We start from the raw sequence: 11,288 nt of genomic DNA on the forward strand, positions 1-11,288 counted from the left end.
CAACCTAGCAGTTCGAAAGCACGTCAAAGTGCAAGTAGATAAACAGGTACCACTCCAGTGGGAAGGTAAACGGCGTTTCCGTGCGCTGCTCGGGTTCGCCAGAAGCGGCTTAATCATGCTGGCCACATGACCCGGAACTTGTACGCCGGCTCCCTCAGCCAATAAAGCGAGATGAGTCCCGCAACCCCAGAGTTGGCCACGACTGGACCTAATGGTCAGGGGTCCCTTTACCTTTACTACCTGTTGGTGGGGCTGCCCAGATAAGGGCACTTATAGGCATATGGGCTGGGACCATCCACAATTGCATCCATAACTGGTAAGCTGATAGCTGACAACCCAAAGTTAGACAATAAATAGCACCCCAATTGTTCTCACCTTTGATTACATTCCTCCTGCTTTCAGCCCATCTGGCTATAATTCAGAGCTGGAAGGATGCCTTGGCTTTTACACAGGAGGTGTGGCATAAAAAGGGTCTGTACATTGTTTACTTGGAGAAGCTTAATCATGAACTCAAAATCACCAAGGGCCGAGAGATTTTGTGACCAAATGGTAGCCTTTTTTTATTTAAATGAATGTGACGGACCACCTTTTTCCAGCCAAGTATGATCTTATTTGGAAGAATCACGGAACTTATTTGGCCCTTTGTCTCCCCCCCATGCCCTTTGAACTCTTTTTCTTTTCTTTTCCTGCTTTCCCACCAGTATTAGTTACTGCTACCCTTATAATAATGTTGCTTTTTGATGATTAAATGTTTTATATTTTTGTATGGTTGTTTTAATGGTGTACCTTTCTTGTCTCTTTAATAAGTACCGTATAAGTTATACAGATAAAATTTTAAAGATACATGTAAGAAAAACCTGTATGAAATGTCAAGCCACAAGTGGCATTATATTTCTGCAATAGGGGTTTTCTAAATACAGTGGTACCTCGGGTTACATATACTTCAGGTTGCATAGGCTTCAGGTTACAGACTCCGTTAACCCGAAAGTAGTACCTTGGGTTATGAACTTTGCTTCAGGATGAGAACAGAAATCGTGCTCCGGCAGCACGACAGCAGCAGGGGGCCCCATTAGCTAAAGTGGTGCTTCAGGTTAAGAACAGTTTCAGGTTAAGAACGGACCTCCGGAACGAATTAAGTACTTAACCCGAGGTACCACTGTACTAACACTTATTATGCATATAGTTATATGCAGTGTTGTATGCATTTGTTTATGTGCTGGTTGCTTGAGGAAACCTGTAGTGAATATGCATGTGAGGATTGTTTTTTAATGAAAGTGATTTAGAAAACAACAAACAAACACCATTTCTCAGATAGAATTGATTGTATTTTTAGTGGACGTGGTAAACAAAAAAACCCCTTGTTTCTCAGAAATATCAAGGAGCAAGACAGGATATGGGGGGCGGGGAGTGTGTGGCTAAACTCAACATCAAGATTTCCAGAAAATTCAATCCCTTGGGACATGATGGCAGATGGAAGATTAATTCACATGGGCACCCACCAAACCTCCTTAGAATCATAGAATTGTAGAGTTGGAGGGGACTGTGAGGGTCATCTAATCCAACCCCGGCAATGCAAGATCTTTTTGCTCAACGTGGGGCTTGAACCCACCACCCTGAGATTAAGAGTCTCATGCTCTACTACCTGAGCTATCCCATAGGGCCTCATCAGTGCCCCATTTAAACAGAGTGTGTGCCAGAGACCATCCCAACACACGAAGGGTTCTCTTTTCCCCCTTTTAAAAGCTACCTCTGCTCCTGGCTTTTTTTAAATAGAAGCTTTAGCAGGTGATAGTATTTCCATGTGCTGGAAAGCTTTCTGCAGACAGTCTACCACTGTTAAAAGCACAACAGCCAATTTGACCAATTTAGGAGGGCAGCCAGTGATTGTACCTACCTTCCCGTGTGACTGCCCAGTGCAAGACTGCAGTGGGCACTTCACATTTCAGAAAGGTTTGTCTGTTTTCTTTCAGGCAAACCCTGGAAATCTTTCCAGAACACAGGGTTGCTTGATCAACTTGCACATCCTTTCCACTCTATTGTTCCTGGGCCTAAAGTCAGAATTGGGCTGGCATATGTGGTGCAGTGATTACAGTGCCAAGTAAGAGATCAGGGGAGAAGGTTCAAATCCTACTCACTGAGTGACTTTGAACCAGTTGCTGTCTCTCAGGATAACCAATACACAGGGTTGTTGTGAGAATCGCATGGAGTGGGGTAGCCAGGTATGCTGCCTTTCACTCTTAAGATGTTTTCTATATGTGCTGCTATGTTGTGATATTTTTGTATGGAAGGGATTTTATTATTTGACCCGGTATTGTATTTTGTATTATTATTTTTTTAGCTTCTGTTATATTTTTGTACCTTTCTGTAAACCAGTAGGAGACTGTTTTGGTGTTAAGTGGCATAGAAACATATGAAATAAAATAAAGGAATAAAAAGGTTGTGTTCATTTTATTTATAAAAATGCTTGTATACTGCAATTTCATTTTATAAGATAGCAAGGTGGTTTACAACGTGTGTGTGTGTGTGTGTGTGTGTGTGTGTGTGTGTGTGGTGAAAACCACCTAAACATTCAAATTGTCAGCTAACTTTCACAGAAAATGTTTTCTTAATTGTCTGCATAGAAAAGTTTTCATTAAATGGTGGAAAGTTAAAGGGAAGACGCTCCATCAGGAGAGCATCCCGCAGAACTGGAGTTGATGGCACTAAAGGTTTGGTTTTGTGTCAATGTCAAATTATCCTCACCAACTCAAGGAATGACCAAAACTCCTGCAGATGATCTCGGTGATCATAGAATCAAAGAATCGTAGAGTTGGAAGGGGTCTTGGGGGTCATGTACTCCAAACTCCTGCAATGCATTGATGAAAAGTGGCCATCCAACCACTGCTTAAAAACCTCAAATGAAGGAGAGTTCACCAGCTCCTGAGGGAGATCATTCCACTGTCAAACAGCTCTTACTGTCATAAAGTTCTTCCTGATGTTTAGTCAGATTCTTGCACTTGGATCACACTGGGATATAAGGGTCCAGGCAGTCCTTTGGTACCCTGGACTTTAGTTGGTCAAAGTTTTGTAAACTAATTCAAGTACCTTGAAGTATGGCTAGTATTAGACCTGGGCATGAAATAAGCGCCCTCCCATCATTTGCCTATTTGAAGATAGTTACAAAATCTAGCTATTCCAAGGCAAGGAGAGGAGGTACAGGAGCTGACCTTGAGAATGGGGAAGAGAAGTTAACCAGCTGCAAGGGCTAGAGATAAGAGAAGAAATTTGCATCGTTCTAGTTTTATTATAAACCTACGTAATTCATATTTCCCAAACTATTGACTTCAGATTTACATCTATGTTTGTTCACTGTGTGTGTGATATTCATTTAAAATAAAGGTGTATGCACAGAGTCGTGAACTATGTCCACCCCCATCCTGACTGGATCATTGAATTAGGACTTGCCAGACAAACAGGCAAAAGCAAATTTGCAAATTACCATTTACCAGGTTGCCTGTGGTGAGCAAAGATTGACTCTAGGTCACTAGAGAGTAAAATGTTTGTAAAAAACACACAAAATAGCTTATAGGCGAGAGAGTGTTGCTGTGTTGCTGTGCTACAGATGACTAGCAGTACTTAAAACAGTGGAGTTTTTATTCCTTTTTCCCCCCACATCAGATGTTGTTTTCGTGCTAATTTCTACGTCGTGTGCTTATTGAAGAGGTAAGATTTGTCACACAGCCCTCCTTGATTCCTCCTCTGATGGCCCTAGCAATGAAGGTGCATTGAAATGGGCACACATCTACTCTTCGGACATGTGCGCTGCATGTCATTGTTTGATGAACACATGCGGGTACATCACATTCTCAACACTGGCTTTGTTTGTGCCATGGCTGGCCACAGCTTTGCCCTGGACATTTCTTTTCCATGCCAAGTTTCAACCCTGGAAAATGTCAGATGAGAATTTAGACAGCTCCTTTGGAAAGAAGCAGAGTGCATTGTTTCAATGGGGACGCGGATGGCACTGTGGTCTAAACCACTGAGCCTCTTGGGCTTGCCTACCAGAAGCTTGGCGGTTCGAATCCCCACAACAGGGTGAGCTCCCATTGCTCTGTCCCAGCCGCTGCTAACCTAGCAGCTCAAAAGCGCGCCAGTGCAAGTAGAATAATAAGAAGAAGAGTTTGGATTTGATATCCCGCCTTTCACTCCCTTTAAGGAGTCGCAAAGTGGCTAACATTCTCCTTTCCCTTCCTCCCCCACAACAAACACTCTGTGAGGTGAGTGGGGCTGAGAGACTTCAAAGAAGTGTGACTGGCCCAAGGTCACCCAGCAGCTGCATGTGAAGGAGCGGAGACGCGAACCCGGTTCCCCAGATTACGAGACTACCGCTCTTTACCACTACACCACACTGGTGTACCATTGCAGCGGGAAGGTAAACGGTGTCATGGTGTTCCATTGCACCAGAAGTGATTTAGTCATGCTGGCTACATGGCCCAGAAAGCTGTGGACAAACATCGGCTCCCTCGGCCTGAAAGCAAGATGAGCACTGCAACCCCATAGTTGCCTTTGACTGCACTTAACCATCCAGGGGTCCTTTACCTTTTTACCTATTGTTTCAACTCTTGAGCAGTTGCAGGAAGTCCCCAGTCGAGACATCAGCAACCAGCAGAAGGAGTTGTTTAAAGACAACAACAACAACAATGCTGAAATACTGTTGCGTTTGTTTGTTTGTTTGTTTGATTGATTGATTGATTGTTGCATTTATATCCCATATTTTTTTCCAAGGACCTCAAGGTAGTGTACATGATCCCCCCCCCTCCTTATTTAACCCTCACAACAATTCTGTGGGGGAGGTTCTGCTAAAAGGCAGTGACTGGCCCAAGGTCACCCAGTGAGCTTAATGGTCAAGTAAGGATCAGAGCCCTGGTCTCTAACCTCTCTAACCATAACACAACACTACCCTGAATATATTTTTGCTCCCTTGGGCTTTCCCAGTGGGGGTTTCATTTTTGTTTTAACAATATTTGTTGGTTTTGTGTTTTTCACCATTTTTATTATTTTATGTCTTGAGATTGCGGTTTATAACGTGATTAATAAATTATTGGTATTATTAAGACATACCTCTCCCACCTTTCCTCCACGAAGCGCAAAGTGGCCTACATGGTTTCTCCCTGTCTTCAATTTACCTTCATGATGGCCCTGTGGGGTAGGCTAGGCTGAGAGCTTCATAACTGAGTGGGAATTTGAACTCTGGTCTCCACAGTCCTAGCCCAGCGCTCTAACCACTATGCTATGCTGTCTCTCAGTATTTCAGTCACTCTTATTCTGGGAATTCACCACCACACTCAGGGGGAAACCAGTGCAGAATTTTTTTTCCACATGAACTGGGCCACAAGCTCGGTAGATCTCATGGCCGACGTGCTGGAATCAGCAGCCACACACAACTACTTCCCCTTCCTCTTCCTGTGATGTCTAGTTAAGCTGAAACCTAAGCTGTTGCATCACTACAGAGTGTATTTTCAGTTCTCTCTCCTCCCTACCCGGTTTCAACTCATGCATTGGAATGGTGACAGGGAGACAAAGTGATGATGTCATGCTGCTACACATTTCCCCTAAGTAGGTGTTAACAGTGAGAAAATGGAGAATCAGGGGGAACCAAGGCTGACATTTGTGGCAGCAAAGGCACCTTCTTTAACAGCGCTGGGGCAAAAGGTGCACTATACATTGCAGAATTTGCACAAAAGTAAACCTACAATGCCACATCCCCGATTCCCAACCATGTCAAAGAAATATAAATTTCCCCAGATGGAATACAGCGTTTGTTGCATCCTTTCCTAAATCTGTCGTGCATGTGTGTGTGTTAGTAATTTGTTTTACAAATAAATCAGTTTAGCTGTAAGAATTAAGCATTAAGTTAATTAAGTTATGGACCACAGGTATGAAATTTACAGCATGTATTGCCTTAAGAGAGAATATTATGAAAATGATATACAGGTGGTACATGACACCAGTCAAGCTTGCAAAAATATACCATTTGCCCGATAACAAGTGTTGGAAATGTAAAGAGACTGAAGGTACATTCTTTCACCTTTGGTGGACGTGCCCAAGGATTAAGGCTTTCTGGGAGATGATCTATAATGAACTGAAAAAAGTATTTAAATATACCTTTCCGAAGAAACCAGAGGCCTTTCTCCTGGGCATGGTCGGCCAATTGGTGTTAAAGAAGGATAGAACTTTCTTTATGTACGCTACAACAGCAGCAAGAATACTTATCGCAAAGTATTGGAAGACACAAGATCTACCCACCTTGGAAGAATGGCAGATGAAAGTGATAGACTATATGGAACTGGTGGAAATGACTGGCAGAATCTGAGACCAGGGAGAAGAGTTGGTGGAAGAAGATTGGAAGAAATTTAAAGACTATTTGCAGAAACATTGTAAAATTAATGAATGTTAAAATGATGTTGGATTGAATTGAAACGCCTTTAGCAACAAGGCTAAAAATAGTATGTAAAAAATGGATTGATAATCAGATGAAAATATGAAGCTATAATATGTTAAGATATATAATTAAGATAAAAACAAAGAGGGAAAGGATTTGCTGAATTAACCATGTGAGCTGGAATACAAAAAAGGGAGGTGTGAGGAGGTCAGGAAACAAGTAAACAAAATATAAGATATGAAAAGATTGATTTTTTTCTTTTTTTCTAATTGTTTTTTATTTTCCAGGTATTGTGTAATTTTTTCGTATTTTTGTATTTGTAATTTTTTCCTTTTTATTCTGTAATTACTTTCTTTTTTCTGTTTGTAAAACCCCAATAAATATCTTTGAAGAAAAAAAAAGAATTAAGCGACGTACATGAATTGAGATGCAGATGGAGGACAGTTTCACAGAGCAATGGGCCATTATCTTCCGTTGGAGTTATTCTGAGAGTTGAGCCACACAGCCAGGAAAATCACGTGATGTCGCTTAGCGTGAAGACTATACCACTTCTACCTGCAAGTATGGAATTGTGACTTTCAACTCTTCCCCCAATGAAAAGCAGACTTTCTGGATGCAGAATACGTCTTCCTGACATTTTTTTACAACATTCATTGATAGGTGTTCTTACCTACCCTTCACCTTAGGACCCCAGGGCAGGTTACAACAATATGAAAATGCCGTACACAGGAATGGGGAAGAGCTGTAGCTCAGCACTTGAGGTTCTGTTCGCAATGCAGAAGGTCCCAGGTTCAATCCCAGGTAGGGCTGGGAGAGACCTCCTGTCTGAAACTCTGGAGAGCAGCTGCTAGTCAGTGTTGGAGAATACTGAGTTAGATATCCCAATGGTATGCCTCCATATAAGGCAGCCTCCTAAGTTTATAATACTAAAATCAGTTCAAACAATTTACAATCAAGGAAATAGGGTGGGGTCTGATATTGGTATATTTTAGATGCTAAAATTCAGGGTAAAGAGGTGTGACGTCAGCATGTAATGAAACTATATCATATACAATGAAGGTGCCAGGCACACCTCTGTGGGGAAGATCAAAATTCTGCAGTTTAGGGGCTGCCCCAGAGAATGCCCTCTGCAAGTCTCCCACCCAATGGACTTCCAAGGGCAGTGGAAACATCAAAGGGGGGGGGGAGCTCTACCAATCTTACAGCTATTTGGGAGCAAAGATGTTTAGGGTTGCATTCACATGGCAACTCGTCTTGTTTTTCCTGACCTTCCCCTGTTATTTTCCACATTATATTTGAGTTTTTGCACACTATAAATGCTCGTTTCTGTATTCTTTGATTCTGGGGGGAGGAGGGGAGATCATTTCCTTAACCTGGAAAAATCACAGGGGTAAAGTGACAAAATTTGGGTTGCTATACCAGCACAATTCCCCCCCCTGCTGCTTCATCAGGGAACCATAGGGGAACCAGTGCTGCATTTATGTATAAGCTAAACAAGCTATAGCTTAGGGCCCCACTCTCTTGGGGGCCCAAGAAAAATTTTAAGGGGGAAAAAACAGAATGGATGTACATTTCCAAAATATAAGATAAGAAACAAATAAAATAAAACCTACATACAGCAATAGTGTTTTGTGCTGTGTAGGCTCCTATGTAAGTAATGGGCCCCCAATCATTTTAAGTTAAAGCTTAATAATTATTTCACTATTAATAAGCTTATTTTTAATTGTATTTCAGTTCAACAATTACTTTGATAAAATACATATTTTGTTATGTGCAAATGGCTTTAGATACTGATTAGGCCCATAAATTACCATATAGCATATATTCAACACAAAAAAACAGTGACATTTTTTTATTGACAAGGGACAGCTGGACATATAAAGGGCCCCATTACCTTTAGTAACTTAAACCTCAATCAAACCTAAATCTCGCCCTGACGGGAACAAAAGCACACATATGCAGTAAAGCAGGAAATAGCAATATTGTCTAATGATGTTCATTGTCTCTCCCAACCCTGTCTGCAGTTGCTGGGGATTAAACCTGGGACCTTCTCCATGCATAGCAGATGCTCTGGCAATGAGCTATGGCCCAACCATTTCAAAAAGTTTGAAAAAAAGACATCAGATCAATCACAGTGTAATGTGACATTTTACCCTGATTAGCCCTTAAGTCATATGCAATCCACAATTGGCCTCCCTTCTTTCATCAACCCCCATTCCATGACTCACATCTCTATTTTCATGTCGTGTCTTTAAAAATGAGAACATTGTTACGTTTGCTGGTCCCATCTTAATTGCAGGTTAATCTAATAAACTAGTTTATCGTTACCTAGAACAGCTGGATGCTGAAGATACAATTCTTTGACTCAGACCGTCAAACAATCAGGATGATGACATTCAAACAAGCTACACCCATGTTCTGTGCACCTTATCTGTGCTCTTGTTCATGGCTGCTGAGAACATTTGCTCTCCTCATGCCTTCTGAATTGGCAAAATCCTGGCTAATGTACTGTCCCGTCCCAGACTGAAGCCTGCATTTCTCCTAAGGTTTTGGAGGCCATGGATGCTTGAGCTCCAGAAGGAACCCCCCGCAACTCAGGCAATGGCAAGTACTCCCTGGCTGCTATCTCCTTTCCCATGGGCCACAGCAATCTTCAGCCGGATGGAATTACACTTCTCCATCATGGAGCGCCATACTTTAGTGATCCCGTCATCCATGGCGGAGGAGAGGAAGAAGAAGATGAAGGGGTCCAGGAAAGCATTGCATACACTGGGCAGCACAGCCACACTGCGCCACCAGACGTTATCCATCACAATGAAGCCCACCACATGGGACACATTGTAAGGACCAAAGCAGAGAACAAAGAAGGAGAGTGTGGCTGTGGCCACCCGCACGGCACGGCGTTTCTTTCTCATGTGGAGATGCGACCCAACCAGGACACGGATGCTGCCGGCGTAGCAGAAAGAGGTGATGACCAAAGGAAGGAAGAACAGGACCACGGACAGCTCCAGCCTCACAGGTGCCAACACTGCCAGCTGCTCTTTGCTGAAGTTGCTGTAGCAAGAGGAGCCATTGCTCTCAAAGACCCTGGACGGGATGTCCCTGTTGGTCTCCAGGACAAAGATGAGAAACCCATGGAATCCGACAAGACCCCATATCCCCAAGGAGACCAGGCACGAGTAGCATGGCTTTTTGTAAGCCTGATAGTGGATGGGATATGCAGCTCCTAGGAAGCGCCCCACGCTGACCACAGTCAGGAAGCAGGCACTGGTGTAGATGGTGCCAAAGTGGATCAGGTTGTAAAGGGGACAGACAAAGTCTGGCTTGACCCAGTTCACCTTGCTTATCTCCAACATCTTGAGCGGTAGGAAAAGGACAAAGACCAAGTCCGACAGGCAAAGGTTCATCATGTAGATGAGGTTGGGGGTCAGGCGAGCCTTGGCCCGGCAACAGAAGACATAGAGGGCCAGAAGATTGGAGGGCAGCCCCAGGAGGATGGTAACCCCATAGACGACCAAAGAGACCAATGTCTCCCACTCTTCCATAGCATCGGGATCAGCGGGCAGGCTGAGCCAAAGGCATTTCCTTTAATCACTGCTTGCCTACCTGCTTGTCCATTCTCCAGCAAGTCGTACCGGAGGGGTCTCGAGTCGTACCGGAGGGGTCCCAAACTGAGTGCTGAGTAGCTGTGTGTGTGTGTCAGAGAGAGAGAGAGAGAGAGAGAGTCGAGACACAGGGAGCAAACCGCGCTTAAGGTGAAATGGACTGTGAGAGATTGTTCGGTGCAGGTGACCATGAGCCAAGGCAATAAAGCCATAAACTCCCGGAAAGCTAGGCAAGAGCAGGAATTGTTAATGGCCCATTGGGCTTTTAAATACACCTGGATTGAATGGTGGGGGTGGGGAGAACAAGTGACTCGGAAGCAGGAACAGACCTCCTTGGACATTTGGAGTTACCTTTAAGGAAAGTGCTGGGAGCATCAGCTGGGCTCAAGACTGTGGGGCTTTGTTGCCTTCTACAAAATTTTGCATCCCTGAAAATCTCAACTAACATTTGACATAAAGCAAGCTACTAGCCCCTGGGGTTTTGGAGATAAAGCTCAAATATATACAGTCATGGGGAAAATAAAATCACCCTCTCTTACATAGGTAAAGGTAAAGGGACCCCTGACCATTAGGTCCAGTCGTGACCGACTCTGGGGTTGCGGCGCTCATCTTGCTTTATTGGCCAAGGGTGCCGGCGTGCAGCTTCCGGGTCATGTGGCCAGCATGACTAAGCCACTTCTGGTGAACCAGAGCAGCCCACAGAAATGCCGTTTACCTTCCCGCTGGAGTGGTACCTATTTATCTACTTGCACTTTGACGTGCTTTCAAACTGCTAGGTTGGCAGGAGCAGGGAGTGAGCAACGGGAGCTCACTCTGTCGCGGGGATTCGAACCGCCGACCTTCTGATCAGCAAGTCCTAGGCTCAGTGGTTTAACCCACAGTGCCACCCGCGTCCCCTCTTTTACATATGAAGACATAATAACAATCATCTGTTCCTTAGCACGTCTTAAAATTAGGTAAATACGACCTCAGATGAATAACACATGACATATTATACTGTGTCATGATTTATTTAACAGAAATAAAGCCAAAATGGAAAACCCATGTGTGAAAAACTAAGTGCACCTTCTGATACATTAGCTTCAGTAGAGTCAATAGAACTACTTTTAGAAGCAATAACATGAAGCAATTGTTTTCTGTAGGACTTCATCCATCTCTCACATCATTGTGGAGGAATTTTGGCCCACTCTTCTTTACAAAGTTGCTTCAGCTCATTGAGGCTTGCTGGCATTTGTTTATACATTGCTCTCTTAAGGTCCCAC

At 43.6% G+C, this 11,288-nt stretch overlaps 1 protein-coding gene across 1 annotated transcript; it reads right to left on the reverse strand.

Annotated features, from left to right (window-relative positions):
* Nucleotides 1-9,015: 9,015 nt before the first annotated feature.
* LOC307223406 (G-protein coupled receptor 42-like) lies at nucleotides 9,016-9,966 on the reverse strand (the record flags this gene model as incomplete). The annotated part of the gene is made up of 1 exon (XM_079989374.1): nucleotides 9,016-9,966. One exon carries the CDS (start codon nucleotides 9,964-9,966, stop codon nucleotides 9,016-9,018), a length of 951 nt encoding a protein of 316 aa, XP_079845500.1.
* Nucleotides 9,967-11,288: the final 1,322 nt, after the last annotated feature.

Source organism: Podarcis cretensis, assembly GCF_951804945.1.
Source record: "Podarcis cretensis genome assembly, chromosome: 8".
Lineage (NCBI taxonomy): Eukaryota > Metazoa > Chordata > Lepidosauria > Squamata > Lacertidae > Podarcis > Podarcis cretensis.